The 20,217-nt window shown below is 41.0% G+C and overlaps 1 protein-coding gene across 2 annotated transcripts; it reads left to right on the plus strand.

Moving 5' to 3' along the window:
* The first annotated feature begins 4,323 nt into the window (after positions 1-4,323).
* On the plus strand, positions 4,324-15,782 carry hpn (hepsin). Of its 2 annotated transcripts, none has more exons than XM_052064780.1 (13): positions 4,324-5,090; positions 5,521-5,650; positions 8,562-8,669; positions 8,775-8,816; positions 9,259-9,388; positions 9,453-9,569; positions 9,783-9,823; positions 10,493-10,658; positions 11,631-11,821; positions 12,393-12,488; positions 12,568-12,734; positions 14,613-14,777; positions 14,869-15,782. In XM_052064780.1, exons 2-13 carry the CDS (start codon positions 5,614-5,616, stop codon positions 14,911-14,913), a joined length of 1,305 nt encoding a protein of 434 aa, XP_051920740.1. In that variant the 5' UTR covers positions 4,324-5,090; positions 5,521-5,613; the 3' UTR covers positions 14,914-15,782. The 2 variants fall into 2 exon arrangements, with proteins under 2 accessions (XP_051920740.1, XP_051920741.1); XM_052064781.1 differs by having other exon boundaries at positions 4,329-5,090; positions 12,592-12,734.
* The last annotated feature ends 4,435 nt before the right edge of the window (positions 15,783-20,217 follow it).

Raw genomic sequence — 20,217 nt, forward strand, 5'->3', positions numbered from 1 at the left:
TTTCTGTATTATTGAGGTTTTAGCTAGTGATGGGTCCATGAGGCCTCATGAGGCGTGTTGACACAATGACACACTGTGTTGATACTGTGCTGATACTGTGTCTCTGACCACTGCCACCTGCTGGACCTTTAAAATCCCTGCAGCCAACCCACTTGACAGACTGAACAGACTGATTTGGGACCAACAGGTGGCACTGTAGGGCTCCCCGGCAGCTGCACACCTGTTGGTCATTAGAGTGCTTGAAAAGGACTCCCATTTATCAAATGTTCCCTGGAGACATGAAGGGTGGCCGGAGAGTATCCAATGGTGGCCCTGGCCACCAAGGAGTTCTGCCCCTGATTGAACCCAACATTTTAAAATATATATATTTTGTTGTAAGTAATGTTTATTTTCATATAATTATATTGTGCAATACAGTGTTATGTCCTCTGCAAAACTGTGCTGCAAAATAGAAAGTGTAAAGAGTATTTCATGAAATCAGAAACTTGCTTCCATCTGCAAAGTGAATAAAAATCGAAATCTCGAATAATGTTCAGATTAATGTTTTGATCAGTGGTACTTGTATATGGCTACTTCCTTAACAAACCTCATGTGTCACGAAACTGTTCAATCCATTTTCTCTCTTAAAATATAATACAGAGTGAAAAGCTGCATTCTTCTACAATAACTGTAAGCATCCGCCCTTAAACAGGAGGTAAAATAAAAAGGAATGTTGAATACTGAGAATGCTGAGAATGAAGTCTTGATGTCCAAAACCATCTTGTAAACAAGTATCCTCTTGTTGGGAGTCACTGTCCTTCTGGTTTTCATCCTCACTCCTGCTCCGTATCTGTTGGTTAGGCCTTATCACAATTTGGGAACTTGAGAATTAACATCAACAAGACCCTGTTCTCTCACTGCTTGTTTAATTGGCTCTTTCCGGACATAATGCCCTGACTGTGACATTAATACATAATACAGGGACACAGGACTTTAAATTTAACAGCTAATCATCAGTTCCTGTTACTCCTTTCTTATTTTAGTTTGCTGAGTGTCTCTTCTGTTTGGGGCTGTTATTTCGTCGAAGCATCCACCTGTTTCTAAGGTTTGCAGTAAAGTCTTTTTATTTTCTTCATGTGACCAAATGCATTTTAGAAAACAGCAGCCTAATTCATCCAAACCTTTTTTTGTCTCTTTATTAATCAAAACCAAGCACTTATTCATAAAAACATAAAATTTAGCACAAACTCAAAATATACCAAACTGTGCATGACAAGAACATTAACTTGAAACTAAATACATTCAAATTAAGACTAATGACAAATAATTATCACGAAACCAATGAATAAAATAAAAAAGAGGTCTAATCAGAACATTTAAATCTTCTTATCATATACCATTGAGGCTTGGTTTGTTTTAATCCTCCTCAATGTCCTTCTGAAACTTTAGATTTCCTTCCAATAACCCCAAAACAGTGGTTGACATTCTGTAAACTTACACCTATGAATAAATAGTTTTTCCATTATCATCTAAGTATTGATCGTTTCCTTTTGCTGTTTTGCAGTACCGTCCCATATTTATTGTTCTTAAATTCCAGTGTGGGTGATTCATGGTCATCTGTCTGACCTTTTTTTTTCCACCTCAGCCTGTCTACTCATAGCAGAGAGGCTAGCATTATTTGTTATATGTATTGTTGGCTGTATTTGACACGTTCTGTGGTCACTTGGGCCGCACGGTGGTCGACTGGTTAGGATGACTTGTCAACATTTCCAAGTTGATTTTAATTTAACAGTTTATGAAAAGCCTCTCGGATTTCATTGCTTTTGTGTATCTCGGTCACTCGTGAAAGAAAATAGACAGACATGAAAGAAATGGCATCTAAGCTGCAAGTAGTCTGCAGATTTGCGATCGTTTTTGTGACATTTTCAGAGGTTGAAGTGGGCCGAAGTAAAATTGTCCACATACATTATGGAGCAGATTTATCACAGTTTATTTATTCACACTGTTACCCTTTACAATTATTTTGTATAGACAAATAGTCTCCAGGTCCTGTTGTGGCTCACACCAAGATATGAAGGGAGATGGGGGGGGGGGGGGGGCGTGGCCATATGCACATTTCCACTAGACGGTTTCAAAGCCTTAATTGTATTGTTTTTTATAGACTTCTCCAAATTAAATTGACAACATTGAAAATGCAAGCTGATATTATTTTCCTGATAAAACACATTCATAAATTGAGCTTATTAGTGAAAAATGGGCCATCACGCCTGATGATCCCTTTAAGGTTTGGGAAAAAAAAGGCAGTGAAGTAGAGGCCTCCCAAGTCATCAAGTGGTACTAATGTTACATTCGAGGTAGGTGGTAAGTTGGACTTTTCTGACCTCTGACCAGGAAAAGTACACTGTTGTGTTCCAGCAAGTTATTAGGTGAAATGAATGAAATGCTTTGAACACAAGATATTACTTTATTATTATTATTATCCATCCATCCATCTTCCGATCCGCTCAACCTACCGCAGGACACAGCAAATCATTTTATTCTTTCACCATTTAAATGACTATTGAGCCTCTCACATGATGCATTTAACAGACTGAGAGGAGCCGCTTTGATTGGCGGCAAATTAAGTGAGCTGTGTTCACACCACTATGGCGCAAAATACAGTCTCTGTAAATGCGCCATGGTTTGCCTGCTTGCCAGGATCTGCTCGACTACCAAAACTTGGTCATTTGCAAATCAAATCATTTGCCCCCTTTCCTAATGTTTTGTTCTAAAATGTGACAGCGTATGACAAATTATAGTTGGTAAATGACATGTAATGCATATTATAATATGATGTAATAATTGATTCATTCATCCTAACCAGTGTCGCAGGGGTTGCTGGAGCCCATCACAGCCGTGTTCGGGCAGTAGGCGGGGGACACCCTGAACCGGTTGCAGCCCATCACAGGGCACACACAGACAAACAACCATCCGCGCTCACACCCACACGGAGGGACAATTTGGAGTGTTCAATCAGCCTGCCGTGCATGTTTTTGGAATGTGGGAGGAAACCGGAGTACCCGGAAAAAAACCCATGCAGGCCCGGGGAGAACATGCAAACCACACAGGGAGGCCGGAGCTGAAATTGAACCCGGTACCTCTGCACAGTGAAGCCGACGTGCTAACCATTGGCGGCCGACCTTATTATTATTATTATTTTATAAATAAAGGATATGATGAAGGAATGATTGAGGCTCCAGTGCGCCCACGGCCCATGGGAGGGTAAGCAGATTAGACAATGGGTGGACAGATGGATGTTTCTTAGACGTCAAAATGTGTTGTGATGAACCAGAACAACAAACAATTTATCGGAATCAGTCGTCTTTGTTGTTTTGCCTGGAATGCTTTGCAGTCGTAACTGTGACAGTCCAAGTGGGATAAACCCGTGCCTTTCACGGTGACTCAGTTGGGAGAGGCCGATGCTTTGAGCCCCCACACTTTGAACTGACTACACCACCGAATTATTGGGGAAACACATTTGCTTTTCTGTCATTTATGGCCACCCTATGTGATGTCTTACAGTTTTTCTCATTGGTTTGTCTTGTTTCTTGAAACTGAAATGACATTCTTAAAACTAAATCGTCATTCGGCCAAACAGTTTTACAGGTCTGCTTGACAGTACAACTAATTGGTAAAAGCTCATGTTGCTCCCAAAACTGTTAACACATGCTTCAAACTAGATCCCTTTCAAATATACTGTGAGTCGTCAGTACCACCAAAATTGCAAAGGGTCTTCTCAACTGCTTTGGCATATTTGCATTCACTCTGTGCTTTTGCCCCCTCAAAAACCTGGATGGTTTGGTACAACATCACTGATTATCTGCAAAAGCTTATATCTATGTCAAAGCATTCCCCCATGTGTCAAAACCAAATTCCTTTCTCACATATATTAGTACCCGCAAAATGCATCATCCCTTTGGCATTGTGTAATTCAGTGCAAGTCAAAATGCTTAGATGTTTCATCACTAACTAACAGAATGCAATAATGTATAAAACTGTGTGCATGCGTGTGTATGTGTGCGGCGGGGGTAATTATCTGATTTAAAAAAAGAAGTAGCTCCATTCCATCAACCTTTATCCAATGTTCCTAGAAATTCATAGATGATGTTCATGGTGTAAAGTTCTTGACTAATTTTAACAACTGTGCATATGATGACTTACACAATGAAATCATGCACATATGTTTTAGAGAGCACAACCATTGAACTGAGAATAAATTCATTCATTTAGATCAGAAATTTATATTTATTTTGAAAATGTGCTGTCGGTGTGCTCATTGTGCTAATTGCAGGCTACTCGTACATTTGCAGTTCGATCAAATCAATGAGAAATTAGATTCTGTTGTGAACACTTGGAAGGCGGCGTGGAGATTTGTACATTTTATATAGACATTGTCATTTCTGTTTAAAGAAATGAGCCAAACCAACAGAGGAAAAAATGTAGTAATTAATGTAACTCTGGAGTTTTGTGTGCTGGTAGAACCATATTTTTGGGGCAAAAAATCTTACAGAAATTTCACATTGTATAATATTACTTACACAAAGACCTAATCTACGAATGAACTGGCCCATAAAACTCAGGTCCCCATAGTTGAAGTGAATTCACTTGACAAATAGTCGCGAATGCAAAAAGAACGCAAGTCCGATCAGTACGTCACGCACGCCCCTCCTCCTCTCCCCCTAACAGGACGACTACTTAGCTCGAAAAAACTTCCAGTAAAGTCACCCAGATCCCTTTTCGTTGTATCTAGTCTTTCAGATGGTGGCGCACTTTATATTGATAGCTGAGGCGGGTGGTTTCGGTTGATAGAAAGTGTAAAAAAAGAAAAAGAAAGAAAAAGAAACAACAGCAAAAACCCGACGTACAAAACTTTTTAAAGGGCTTAGTTGGGGTCAGTAACCTGTGAGGGAACTCCAAGGCATTAACAGGGGAGAAACTTTGCATACTGGGATTTATCTTGTTGACAGCACTCAAACGTTTTGGGTCATTTTTCCCCCCACTAGTGGACTAAAGCAAATTCCTGTTAAATTCTGAAGGAAACTACCAGCACACCTGCTTTCAGAGACGATAAGGTGAGCCTCTTTAAAATTTAGTTTTAATTTAGAGAGCTGAGCCGTTTGTGGAGAAACAATTACTAAGCGCTAATGTTTGTTGAAGTTTTAGTCATTTGCCATTTAGCCAAAACGTAAATGTGTGTAAATATTGTCACTTAAAATATGTTTCTATAGTCCAAAATGGAATGAAGAAAAGCAATTACAAATAGAATAGGAATAGGTCTATTTTGTGTCTACCTAAAATACAACAATAATAACAATAACAGAATTCTATCTATCTATCTATCTATCTATCTATCTATCTATCTATCTATCTGTTCATCTGTCTGTCTGTCCATCCAGCCACACATATGTATGTATGAGTTACACAGCTTGGTTTGCTATTTATGGTTACGGTAAGTTCAAACTTGCCACTTTTTTGATTCTTTGCCACTTTCCATCTTTTCAGTGGAGTTGGTGACACAAGAAATCAAGGGAGGAAAGAAGGAATACAGGAGGAGGAGAACTTCAACAGTTGTTTTCTCCCTCCGACTCTGCAAAGATGTATGCTGAAAAAATTGTAAAAGAGGGGAAGATGGGTAAATGACACACACACACACACACACACGCACGAGCGCGTGTGTGCGGACGCACGCATGTTCAAATTAAAATGTGTTGATGGTCAAGTTGTATGTTGTTTTGCATTTGGACAGGGAGCAGACATCAGTCCATTTGACAATTGTTAACTATTAACAGATTTGTTCCAAGCTGACTGCTTATCCTCTATTTGTCAATTCAACATCCCAGACAAGATAAATGATCTATTCCTATCTGTTTGGTCAATCCTCAAAGAATGACAGCAAATGATCTTATGTGGTCCTTCCTTGCCTTGCTGAGGAGATGCTCAAAGTGAGTGCCACAGTTGCTTATGAAGTATTTGCACTTGCAGCTTTGGGCAGTTCCCTATCTAGCTGTGTGCACAATCTGGGCCTTGCTGTGTGTGAGAAGTTGTGACTGAAACTGTGTTTTTATGCAATGGGACCTCTGACATCGACTGAGGTCTCCTGCTGATTATTATTTTTTAAACCACTATCTTTGCTGTGAGGAAGCAAGCTGTTTTTGTTGGGGAGACATTATGGCCTCGTTTCCTATTTAAATTGGCGTGAAGTTATGTTGAATTTTGCTGAGCATCGTTTTTGAAAATAACTAAACCAAAAGAAAACAGATGAATTAAAAAAAAATCTGGATTTCTAGTTTGTTTTAGAATGTGTTTCCCAAAGTCCAAATGTCAGGAACAGGTCAAAAGGATATTCACTGCTGTAATGATTTCTCATGAAACTGAATAAACAGAAAACCACCCTAAACTTGATTACATTTTCAGGGTTACAAATGAAACTGATCATTCCTCACGACTAATTGAGAAGACTTTCCGCTACTGTTGCCAAGCTTAGACTCTTGACAAAAGCACGATGCTGGATTTAGATATTTATCTGGTCTCTTCCGCCTCTGCCCCTTGCTTATGACCTTACCACAAGGTTTTGTGGAAGCCATTAAAACTGGGCTAGGGAATTCTGGTACCTCAAGAGCCATTTTCTGCCTGTTTTAGATCCCATCCCGTGTCCAACACACCTGATTCAACTGTTCATAATTGTTTCAGGCCTCGACAGAGCTTGCTGATGAGCTGATCATTTGAATCAGGTGTGTTGGAGTAGGGCGGGATCTAAAACAGGCAGGATCTGGATCTCCAGGAACCGGAGTTCCCTACCCCTGCATTAAAGGAATTTTTTCTGTTAAAAATACGGAAAAGGGATTTTGATGGGTTTGTTTCTGAATGCATGTAATTTGTTTGAAGAAAACATGCACTGTCTGAAAACAATTTAGGACTGAATTGTTGAGCTATATCGTGAAACTCTTTTTCATTATTCCAGCTGTCTGGATTTTTTAGGCGGGGTTAAAACGGGGCCCAAGTTCACATTCGGGCTTATTGGCATAAGTGAGCCTTAATTGCACCAGTTTATATTAAGGAATTTCACTCCATCAGTGGCTGTCCTGCGCAATTGCAAGTTACTTTTCAATAAATAACAAATTTCCAATACTATAGCGCAGTTGTGGTGAGTATCTTACCACAGCTGTTATGCAATTTGTGTTATTTGAGCTGCTGTGCCTCTGTTGTATGGGGAGCAAGGCACTGCCTAATTGGACGGCCCTGCTGGTCCGTGAACCGGCACTGGCGAGGTCTAAGGAATGGATCGGCGACGGGTTCATCCATTACTTACACTGAAAAAAAAAATTAAATATCTTGCTTGGTTTCCTCTCCACATTTGCTGTAAATGCGTCAAACACGCACAACTCGCAGCATTGTGAATTTGAAGTGAGCATGAATTTACATGTGAATAATATTACCACGATCTTTGTGGCTCTATTGTTGATAAAAATAGTGGTAAAGATGAAGTGCGATGAAATGAAAAGGGAGATGCTGTCTGCGGTCACCAACTGGCGAAAGTGGTCTATAATTTCAGCCAACTTACTTTGTCAAACATTCAGCAGTGTTTGCACTTTTTCAGTTTAAAAACTCCATGTCTCTTGACCCGGAGGCATCGGCTTGCCTCTGTGGCAACGCTTGGACTGTGCATGCAGGGCAGTTATGACACGATATCCTTAAGCATGTTCTTGCGTGGACATTAGACTTGATACCAGTGGTAGACAACCGTATGGGGCTCTTTCATCCTCCTGCTGTGCCTCTTTGTGATTTTGGGAACTAAATGCTGATTGTTTAATTTCACTTATACATTGGAGGATTGTGGTGAATGTGACCTTTTAACAACAAAGTAGAACGTTTTATTTTTTTTAATCACTCAAAATATGCATTACAACCGCCAATGTGCGACACCTGGCACCGAGACATATTGAGATATTTAATTTATAGATTGTAAAGTGAAATTGTTCTTTTGAAATTGAAGTGGACAGCTACACGCTCCATGTGCAACGAAATGATGACAGAACACGGAAGCAGATGGTGTTTTTGGTTTGGGGCTGGTGGAAAATTTTTAAGTTGGCTTTAATTTTATAAAGACGAGGAAGTCTCAAATATACATTGATTATTTTATTTGAAAACCAAGCACTTTTTCCAGAAATAAAATAAAATGTTTTCGAAGTCAAGTGATAAATGACCCATAAGTGACCCATAAATCGGGTTGTGTGTGTGTGTGAGAGTGTGTGTGTGTGCGCGCGTGTGTTTGTTTCTGTGGGAGATGGGCCAAATGGCTCTGGGTGTTTAAACTTACTGACCCTTGCTTTAGACTATTGATCACGAGTCATTTCTTCTCGCCATGTGCCAAACCATAGCTTGGAGTCCCTTCCAAGTCCTCAGAATTTATTTCTGTTTACACTAAAACTTGCTCGTTGGTGTCGACATGACTCCATTATTCTCAATTGTTATGATTGCTCGTGTTGTTAGTTTAATTTGCATCTCTGCTGTTGAGTCTTCCACTTATTCTTGTGTGTATGCAGTGAACAGGGGGATCTCGCTCACCTGTGTGTTAACCCCTTGCCGCCTGATGGGTGTGTGTGTGATGCTCATGACCTTGGGAGCCATTGGAGCAGCAATCTGGGTCATAGGTCAGATACATACTCCAACACAAGCAGTAGAAAAGATACACATCATTGTATGACATGTTGCACTTCTTCAATGAATGTGCGTTTTTTTTCTTGTCTCCTTTTTAGTCACATATTGCACTGTGGAGGAAGATACAGGACACTACAATGGTAATTGTTGTTCAAAACACACTGGTTTGTTTCCTGTGACCACTTACAAGCTGTTGACCACTTTCATAATACATGACATGATACAAGAGCTGTATCAAATACCGCAGGTAATGCTCAGTTTTGATTGGCAGCTGGGGCTGTTTGTTTCGCGATCCTATAATATTATTGCTATTGTAGACTTGGTGCATTCCGGTTCTACCCCACTTGAAACAACAGCTACAATAATGCACATATTGTCCAGTTAATACTGGTACTACAAAGTCTAAACTGAGCATCATGATGTTTGGGAAGACCCGATTTTTGGTCCAACTCTCGTACTAAAGAGTGTTGTGGCTGGGTGCAGATGTTCATCATCACACACGAAAAAAAAAAAAAAACCTTCAGACTAAACTTTGCGTACCACTGCCAAATCCCACTAACATGTTGATTTGATCCCAAACAGTTCAAGTAAATTCTGCCGACCAACATCTCAGAATCTTCGATTCCACTCAGAAGAGGTGGCGTCAAGTGTGCTCCTCCTCAGCCAATGAGCTTCTGGCTCGGGTCAGCTGTGAGGAAGTGGGCTTTGTCAGGTGAGACGATGTCGAAAGGTCCATCGTATGACCAACGCAAAACCAATGTGGGGTTTTTTTTCAGCGTGGTGAATTACTCGATCACGTCCGTGCAAGATGTTGGCAGTGATGGAGGCTTCTTCTGTGTCAGAACCGAAGAGCTGAGTTTTGGCAAGAAAATCAAAGATGCTTTGTTCCTATGGTAACTACACTAACATTTCAGTTCAATCATACTAGATGTATAGAAACAGTCAAAACGCTCACCTCGTTCCATTGATTCATAATAGCCATGGAAACACTCTTGCTGGTTGTCCATTTTAAATCATTTTCTCTTGACTTACTCTAGATTCCACTGTACTTTAAATTCTAATGAGGTAGGTTGCTCTTCTCTTATCAAGTGTCATTTCTGTTCCAGCGACTGTGAGAGCAAGCAAGTCCTCACATTGTTATGCCAAGGTAAGATGTCAACCTGTATCTTTCTCATTCCACCATTGTTTCACCTTTGTTTTCCTTTTCGCCCATCCCATCAGTCCCGTGACCCATTCCGATCACGTTGTGCACGAAGCGATAGGATAATTGCTTCGCGCACAACAAAAAATAAGGAAGTGGATCCCCGAAACGCAGACACTAAACAAGGTCTCCGTAGCAAAAGGGTTTAATATACAAAAATTCGCACCGACAAAGTAGTAACATAAAGTGCTGGTCAAAACAAGGACCAGAGGCACAAAAACGAATAACAAAAAGCGCTTGCACAAAAGGCAAGGGGGGAAAATAAGAATCGTGAAGGCAAACAAAAAACAACGTAACCACCACACGCAAGCGAGAGCCAAATCACAAACTAAGAACCATACTTACAAAATACTGAGCACCGAGAGTTCAAAAAGCGAAACACGACGAGGTCTGTAGCAATAGCAGTCAATGAGCAAAGAAGTAGCAAGGCGAAATTCAATACTCCAGCGATATGTGCATGTCAGAGGGCTCCTTAAATACAGACTGAGACTAATCATAGATTGGCAGCAGGTGTGCACAAAAGTCCGCTGATGCCACCTGCTGGCCAGACTGACACAGAACCGTAACAATTCCGTTCACATTTACCCCAGAATTCAATTCCTTCTCCCTCACCAGACTGTGGCAGGCGTAGTTTTGCAGCAGACCGCATCGTCGGTGGCATGGAAGCGAGGCAAGGCATGTGGCCGTGGCAGGTCAGCTTGCAGTACAATGGAGTTCATCAGTGTGGCGGATCGATCATCTCCGACCGCTGGATTGTCTCTGCAGCTCACTGCTTCCCCAAGTAAGAGGCGGAGCTTGATCTCACGCATGAAATTTAGATCATCGCTTATTTGCACTGCAGGCAAAAGTACTCACATTCTCTTTTTAAGAAATTGCCTCCATATACTAAAAAAGACTCAAGAGCTTCACTTAAGTTAGTTAAAAAAGTAAAGACTCTGAAATGTACTCTAGTGCAAAAGTAAAATGTCAAGATAATTTTACGTGTGACTTATGTACACTACCCATTTTGATAACTTGGCAGAGTGAAAAAACCCAAATAAAAAAATAAAACTGGACACAAAATAATTTCCCTGTAGATGGCGCTAATGCTGTAAAATCAATGAAGAGGAAGTAAAAGTAAAAATGTGTCCGAAAAATAAATACTCATGCAAAGCACAGCTACTTGAAAATTCTACCGAAGTAACAATTCGGGTCTTTATAGCATAAGACCCAAACTCTTGCAAGGCATGCATTTTTATTTTGTTTTTATTTTCTCTTTGATATTTAGGCTAATTGGGACCTGATGAGTGTAAAAACAAAGAATTATCTTTTTAATTCATGTAACGTCGTCGTAAGTGGACGCCAGGCCCTTATAGTCCAAAATGTAACATTATAGTCTTGAAAACCAAAGACGTCTGTTCACACATTTACAATGATTGTGCCAAGGGATATCTTATCATATCTTATTCTGAAAACAATCACAGTTCACAATACTATGTTCATTTTATAGCATATGAGTGATATGCATAAGCATAAACATTAATTGGACTTTTCAGTGCATTAGATCACTCACAACACCACTACAAACTGCAATCATAATACAAATATTTTTTTAAAAAGTCTCAGCTCGGGAGGCAGAATTCTGCAACAATTACAATGTATGTTGGATCCCAAAGGTTGTCTAAGTGTACCATTAAATACAAGAAATGTTTTATGAATAATATAATACTAATGTGCAATGTCTTTATTTTTTTTGCCCCTTTGTTTTTACTAGGCGTAATGGCTTTATTAGTCACTGGCGTGTATTGATGGGCTCCATCTACAACAAACCAGCCAATGCCAACGTGGCGGAAGTGAAAACTATCGTTTACCACGGCAACTACCTACCCTTTGTGGTCAATAGCATTGATGATCACAGCAGTGACATTGCTGTACTGGCCCTTGCTAAGCCCATCACCTTCAATGGTAAGACATAGTGAGGAAGAGAGGAATCATGCAAGCATCTTCTTCCACATACGCATGTCTGTTTTGTATGACCAGAGCGATAAAGGCAAACACAATTAACCCATTCATGCACCCCGTAACCTGATAAGCTGCATGTCCACTGTAGTAACAGCTGTCCCTGAAAGGGTTAATATTCATCACTTACAATTGAAGCATTTTGTTCAGAGAGTTATCCTGGTCCCTTAAATAGAGCTTTTCATCAGAACTCATTAAAAGTCTAAATCAAAACAGATTTATCTCTGTGGCACCGGTGAGTGTTTTACGTGGAAGTTTATTTTTTTTCTTGTTCAGCAGTGAAGCGTTTGCATGCTTTCAAAACCGCACTTCAGCTTGTTTGTTTGTCCCATCTAGTGTTTGCCTTTTATAACACTATTTTGATATGAAGGTTAAAATAAAGGGTTAGCAACACTGACTGGTGAATGCTCACAAACTGAATCTGCTTTATTACATATTGCCATTGTGTGGCATGCATAATAACAAACACTATACATGTGATTTTTTTCTATAAATGTTTTTTTTCTGCTGTTTGTAGAATATATCCAACCCATTTGCCTGCCAGCGTATGGCCAAAGAATAAGAGACGGACAGATAGGCACAGTAATAGGCTGGGGGAGCTTAGGAGACTCTGGTGAGTGGGGTTTTTTTGGGGTCACGGTATAGATGCTGATGTGAAAAAGTACTGTTATTGTTATGTCACTTCTAATAAGACTCATTGCTTACTGTACAACAAGGCGACGAAACGGACGTTCTGCATGAAGTGAACGTCCCCGTCATCAGTGACGCTATGTGCAATGCGCCTGATTACTACTACAACCAGATCACCGGCAGCATGTTCTGTGCTGGCTTTGAGAAGGGAGGTGTGGATGCTTGCCAGGTCAGTGTGTCTTCTAATGTCTGTGCTGATGTGGCTGTAACATCCCGCTGCCATTTGGGCCTCACAGAAAAACATCATAGATTCTTACACTCACCAAGAAAAAAACCCTCCAAAAACTCTCACCAATAAAACGAACGCACACCCAAAATCTCCCTCTCTCTCTCTCTCTCTCTCTCTCTCTCTCTCACACACACACACACACACACGCAAAAACCCTTCTAAGCCTCTTCAAAATACCTCCCTTACACATCAAAAAACCTCTCAGGCTACAAAAGAAATTCTCAAGCTCACAGAAAATCTCTCAAGATCACAGACACCTCTCACTTTGACTGAAAAGCATCTAACACATCAACTAAACCTCTCTCAGCTTGAAAAACCTCTCACACTCACCAGGAGTACTCACACGTATGACAAATGTTACTCACCAAAACCTCTTATGTGCACCCCCAAAAAATTGCTCTCAAAAGCACGGGCACACACCCCCAACACACACACACACACACACCAATAAACCTCTCACACTACCCAAAAAGAACTCACACACAAACTCATGCTCATAAAATATTGCCACGTGAACCAAAATAATCCAACTCACACTACAAAATTGTCTAACACGCTCCGTGTCACCCCCCCAGAAAAAAGAACTCTTACACAAACTGTCCTCGTAACATTCACCCCAAAAACGTTTATACACACAAATAAACGTCTCTCAAGGGAAATCATCACACACACAAAAACACTCGCTCCCTGGCAGGTGCACCAAAAAACCTCTCGCTCACAAAAATGCTCACAAAACAAAACTCTCACCTTCAAACCTGTCACACACATCACAAAACCTATCTCACTAACCGAAAACATCTCACACAACTTCATAAACCACTCACACCAAAAACTCGCATCTCACCAAAAAACACACACCCACGAGCAAACATCTCTCTCTCACTTACCAAAAATACTTGTGACAAAAAATTCCAGCCTCACCAAAAAAAGCAACTCTCACATGCACCAGAAAGCCCCTGAACCAGACCAAGACAATTCACTTAAAAAAAATTCTCATGCACCAAAAAAATTCTTACTCTAGCACACGGGTGGCCAACCCGCGGCTCCCTGCCGCATGCGGCTCTTTGGCTGGTACAATGCAGCTCCCGGGCTTTTACACGAAAATTGTCAAACGCCTCGGCGATGGCGCTGCCATTAAAACAACGGTGCTAAATACACAGAATGTACTACGTCAGCCTATTACCAATACCGTTACTTGATTGACGTAGAAAGCAACCAATCCGATGACTGAATCACCGGTCGTGTGCAGACAACGGCACTAACTGCTAAGTGCTAAGCTAGTCAGCAAATTACCACAGTTTTTAAGGCAGAGGTTCCCAATATGTCCATCACAATCGATCAAGAGCCAGCAGACTGGTCCCAAGTCGAACGCGAGCAGTGGGAGAAGGAAATGTGTGTGTGGGGGGGGGGGGGGGGGATTTGTATGTTTGTGTCTTAAGGTTTCATTTATGTTCGGGCGCTCAGGCTGTTGCTCGTCGTGGCGTGCATGCATATGTGCGCGAGTGCATGGTCGTGTGTGTGTGTGGCTCTTTGCAGTAACACAGTAAAAAAATAGTCTGACTGGTTGGCCACCCCTGCTGGAGCAAAAAAAACCCAACCCCCCCCCCCCCCCCCCCACCACCATTTTGTTTGTCCAACTAAGTAAATTTTGGAGCTTTTTGGTGAAAAAGAGAACTTTCTTTGATGGGTGTTTTTTTTTTGAGGGGGCAAGTGAGAGGTTTTTGTCATATATTCCATTGCATCGTCTTTCTTGTCAGATATGCTACATGCTATTTATTCATGTCAATCTCTCAATTGTCTCTTATTTGGTGGTGTCAGGGAGATAGTGGAGGCCCCTTTATGGCAGACGACCGCTTGTCCAAAACCAGCAGATACCGTTTGCTGGGGGTGGTGAGCTGGGGAATAGAATGTGCAACGGCAAAGAAGCCTGGCGTTTACACCACGGTTTCCCGATTTCTGCCATGGATATCGACTGCCATGAGGGTAAGACGTTTGCTACCTTATACGTGTCTCGTTTATGTAACTATTTTGCACATGATGTTCATATCTTGTTTTGTTTTGTTTGGGCTTGCAGAACTATAACAACTCACCAGGGATTCACAAAATGGCACGGGCATGACTTTTGCACCCATGTTTCCATGCTTGGATCTCTCACTAAAGAGTATTAGTGTATGTTTTCAACGTCGTCAGCTTTGGGTTCCTGATTTTTTTTTTTTAATCCTTCTGCACATCTTGCTTTTTGTGTTCCCTTTTTCTGAATTTGTTTAGCGCAACAGCCAAAAGGTCAAAGGCAACCTGACAGCATGGTATCCCCTGCTGCCATTGTCCAAATGCACCTCAATTACTATGTTGATGACAATTTTCACTTTTAATGACAGATGGCCATCAAATTGCATCTTTTTGTGATGAAAAGTGCTGCGAATGGGTCATCGCTCTGAATGGATTGGCTATAATTGCATATTTTCTTGGCCCCTTTGGCGAGCTCAGTCTTGGAGATCCTGGTTGCAGAGCTTATGACTTTTCATTTTTCTTATGTTCTGTGGAGGACACTTTAGATTGGTATGATTTTCTTTGCTTCTTTTCCTCAGGCACTATGAAACCAGGATTGTTGATTGCTCGTGATAATCCCACAAAGACACTTTTATGAGACACCGCAGTAGCAAATAGTAAAGAGGAAAAACAAATTAATACACAAAGGCTCACATTCACTCTAAAAAAAAAAGGTTCGTCGTTTGACACCAAAGGACTTCACTTTTGGGACAAGTATCACTCGTTCTCAGTTGGTTCCATAAAGAACCAAGCATGATTCAGGAGTTCTATACTGCATGGCACCAAATGAGAACCATATCATTCTTGGATATGAAACCAAATGGTCCTTCGGTTAGAGTTCTAAAGAACTCCAGGGCGCCTTATAGATTCAAGCATGCTATATAGAACGGTCACCTTTCTACAGGACCAGTAATGATGAAGACCTAAATAAATAAATAATAGTGGTGTGCAATGGTGCTATAATATAAAACCTCTGAAATACCTACAATTATGGAAATTACAGTATGCTCTTACCTCCTTTCTGAACTCTCTGATGAAATGTCCGAAGATTGAGGATAGACCGCTCATATTGGAATCAATATATTGTGGTCTTGTAAATAATAGCTGATGTTCTGTGTATGTAACATGTTTTATTATCCATCGTTTGTTGGATTTCCCAATAATCTGCGTCTCTTTTTTATGCCCACAGCATAAAGAATCATGTGCTCAGAAGTTATATTTAGTTCTACGTCTAGATAAGTATGTACTGCATAATCACTACTCAAGCATAGTATTATATATTAGAGGTGCTCAAAACTCCTCGACAGATGAGAAATTTGGAGCTCATTTATCCAGATTTTTTTTCCCCCCATGTCCTTTTGTGACCATCCAAAAATGTAACTGTAATAGAAAGAAAAGCTAGTCGAACGAGTCAATAGTTATTTGGAAAGAAAAATCACGCTGAATTTGCAAAATCAAAACTCGACGATGATTGTCACTCTTCGCGTAGCTGCACTGTATGAAAATTGTTTATTTTAATGTAATAAAAATAAATACCTTAATCGAAAGGTGATTGAAGTTGAATCACTGGATCCATGAAAATGTCTTTGAAATGCTGCTCATGTTCATTTAACATCGAGTATTTTCTTCTTGTGTTAAATGTGGCTATAATTTGGAGCTACTGCACATGAATCGAGTTACATGACTGCTTGCTTTTAAAGTGAACTTACAATGGTGTATGACAACCTGACACTGGTCAGACTGACCTGATTCGGGGTGTTTTGTAATTTCAACCACAGGGGAAAAAAAAAAACGTTTTGCTCTAATCTCCATTTCATTGTTGGGTTTGCTCATTGTTGTGCTGATTTAACATAAGTACCCTGTAAGTTTCCCTACCTAGGAAAAATTATACAGTACACATTTTTTTACTGGTGTTTTGAGAACACATTTCAATATGATTTTGTGGGCCACCTTTGTAGTGTTTTTGAATTTGTGGTTTTGGCAAGATGAAGCTCCATTGTGGTATTCATGTGTGTCAATGGTCAAATCAGCACTTTCCAGATGCTTGGATTGGTCAGTGTGGTCTTGCGTTATGGCCTCCCACATCCCCAGATCTCACCTCACTTAACTTTCATCTTTTGGAACGGACCATTGTATATGCGGAAAAAAACCCAACAAAATCATATCAAGGAATATGACAACAATGCCATGACAGCGGTGTTAAGACATGGTCTTGAGCTGCATTCTTGAAGTGTGTTTTCAAAACGAGAGTCAAAAAAGCCTATTATATCGGCAAAAATGGGTTTCATTAAAAAAAAGTGTATGTATGAAAATGTTCTAATGAGAGTCTGAATTTGTCATTTTAAGATTAGAGCACCAGAAAACTTTGCTTCAATCACATAGTTATGATTGCTTCTGGACAACACTGAAAAAAGCAGCTGTATTGCTCACATACATTTTATTTGCAAGTGTAAACACAGTATGTGATACAAACATGGAGAGAGAGAGAGGGAGAGAGAGAGAGAGAGAGAGAGAGAGAGAGAGAGGGAGAGAGGGAGAGAGAGAGAGAGAGAGAGAGAGAGAGAGAGAGAGAGAGAGAGAGAGAGAGAGAGAGAGAGAGAGAGAGAGAGAGAGAGAGAGAGAGAGAGAGAGAGAGAGAGAGAGAGAGAGAGAGAGAGAGAGAGAGAGAGAGAGAGAGAGAGAGAGGGAGAGTTTTCTATTGTATGTACATGCATTGTGTATGTAAGTGCATCGGTACAGCGGTAGCAAAACAAAGGACAAATTGCTTCGATTACGTAGACTATACGAGTAAATGTAGCATCATTCATAATAAAGCATCCAGTCGTTATGTGCATATTGAAGTGTTCCACTCAAATGCAGCAGCAGGCTTAATTTGCATCGTGCAAAGTTCTTGTTTTCCGACTATAGATAATTTAGGATGACTTGTTTTGTGTTGCGGCAACCGAGTGCTTAGTGCATCGACCTCACAGTGCAGAGGTACCGGGTTCGATTCCAGCTCTGGCCTTCCTGTGTGGAGTTTGCATGTTCTCCCATTGGCCTGCCTTGGTTTTCTCTGGGTCCTCCGTTTTCCTCCCACATTTCAGAAACATGCTTGGCAGGTTGATCGAACACTCAAAATTGTCCCTCGGTGTGAGTGTGAGTGCAGATGCGATTGGCTGGCAACCAGTTCATTGTGTCCCCCGCCTACGGCCCAAAGATGGCTAGGATAGGCTCCAGCACGCCCCGTGGCCCTTGTGAGGATGAAGCGATTCAGAAAATGGATGGATGTTTTATGTTGCATCGATAAGAACATGAACTCAGTTTGTTAGCAGCAGAACCACAAATAAGTGTTTGGTTTAAAACGACAGTGACAAACAAACATATGATGCATCAGCATGTGTGATCATGTTCAGAACTCACACATTGGGGCCATGTTTTGGTAGCCTGGCGCCCGTGCGCTCAATGGAAAAAATAAAAAATGTTGTGTTTAGTGTCCAGTTTACCGTGTTTGGGGCTATGTGGGTATTCTGGCGCACTAAGTTGCCTCAGACAATATGGTAACAGAAAGAAACCTCGCTCAGTGTAGAAATGGGTGCATCATCAACTTTTTTTATGCCGGGGCAATGGTATAGTTCAGCGTGGTTGTGAATTTAGGAATTGGATAATTTTGGACGCAACGCCTCACTGACCGTTCCTGCCGTGCTTGCCGGCATTTGTGAAAATTTGGTTCCAAAAACTAGACAACATTTTAGACTCGCAAAAAGCAAGTCTAACTCAAAGGCGCAGGTGGTTTCATGTGATTTTGGTGTATTTGATCAAGCTGCAGCCAGAAAGATTGGGCGCTGCGTGGATGTGTGTGGTGTATGTCATGGATTTCTCGCATATAATGACAACATCGTGTGACAATCCCATAGAATCATTCTACAAATCAATCAATTGAATGGATTATAATCATTATGATCGTAAAGATATGTTAACAGCACCCCCTGTCAGCCCTCACGGGGTGGTGTCACACACAAACCGCGCGATTGGGGGTCTAAGGTTAAAGTGTGGAGTCTGCCTATTGACGCCCGCGGATTTGTACTCCGGGTGGAAAAATAAGGTTGTTGATTAATTTGAGAGTTGTTTTTTTTTTAACCCAAAGATGAGCATTTTGGGGGTTTTGTATGTGTTAACATGGCCTTTCAAAACCCAAATATTGCCAATACTTTTTGAAATGGTTACTCACGATATGTAAACATAGTCATAGATCGCTTCTTGTACAACTCTTTGAAACCAGTGGGCTTCCCTTTCCGGAATGTGGATAATTGTCCTCAAAGGAACGTCTGTCTTTATAAGATGCAAATGACCTGCTGGCTCTGGACCCGAAATATCTGCTGTTGAGCCATGTGTTTGTGTAGGCGGTTGCTTGTTTCCTCCAAAGTAGAGGTCATTTCACCCCTCACTAAATTCCAGCGCAAGAGTTTGCTTCTCAGAAATGTCTCCTTTGAGTTGAACTAGCATAGGTAACAAACCCAAGAACACCTTCTGCTTACAACTATGTCATTTCATTGTGTCATTCTAAGAGGGTAGCCTGTAGGGAAGAGTGGATACGAATGAGCTGTTTTGTCATCAAGCCGGTGAACGATCCTGCATGTCACCCGGTGGTTCACCAGCCAGACCTGGCAGCAGCATCAGCAACAATAACAACAACCCTATTGTGAGCACCCCAGGGACACCCACCCACCAGTGACATCCTGTAAATGGACTCCACATTTAGACAATTAGAATTTAACAAGACTTTTGGATGAAAGGCAAAGGTCTTCAACAAACAAACTGAATCCAGTTGCCTCAATTTAAGGCGGTTTCGTTGACACTCACAGCCACAACATTAGGTTCACCGACACATGTCATTAGCTCACAGATGAGTATCAGATTGACAAAGACACATGCAGGCTAATGTCGGTCATTATCGTGGTAACATCATCGTTGTAAGGGCATTCATTTTCTTTGTCTTTTTACTTTATTGATTCTAGTTAACATGTCTGCTTTAGAGTTTGGAGGTTTGAGTTGGCTTCTCAGCGCAGGCCTTCCTGTGTCAGGTTTGCATGTTCTACCCGTGCTTCCGTGGGCTTTTCTCCAGGCACTCCGACTTGCTCCCACATTCAAATCCCAAAATATGCATGTTCGGTTCACTCAAATTGTTCACATTGTTGGTGTGAATGTGAGTATGAATGTTTGTCTGTATTTGTATTTGATTAGATTCACAGGTCGTGGTAATCGACAAAGGTTAACCTCTATGCTAACCTCTATGCACTTACGTTCACTCAAAAATGGACGTCAGACCTCAACTGACTTCTCCTGTCAGTGGTGAGAAGCGCGGGGACGCAGACTGTAAACAACTTAAGCGGACTCC

Source organism: Hippocampus zosterae, chromosome 5 (assembly GCF_025434085.1).
Source record: "Hippocampus zosterae strain Florida chromosome 5, ASM2543408v3, whole genome shotgun sequence".
In the NCBI taxonomy this organism is placed as follows: Eukaryota; Metazoa; Chordata; class Actinopteri; order Syngnathiformes; family Syngnathidae; genus Hippocampus; species Hippocampus zosterae.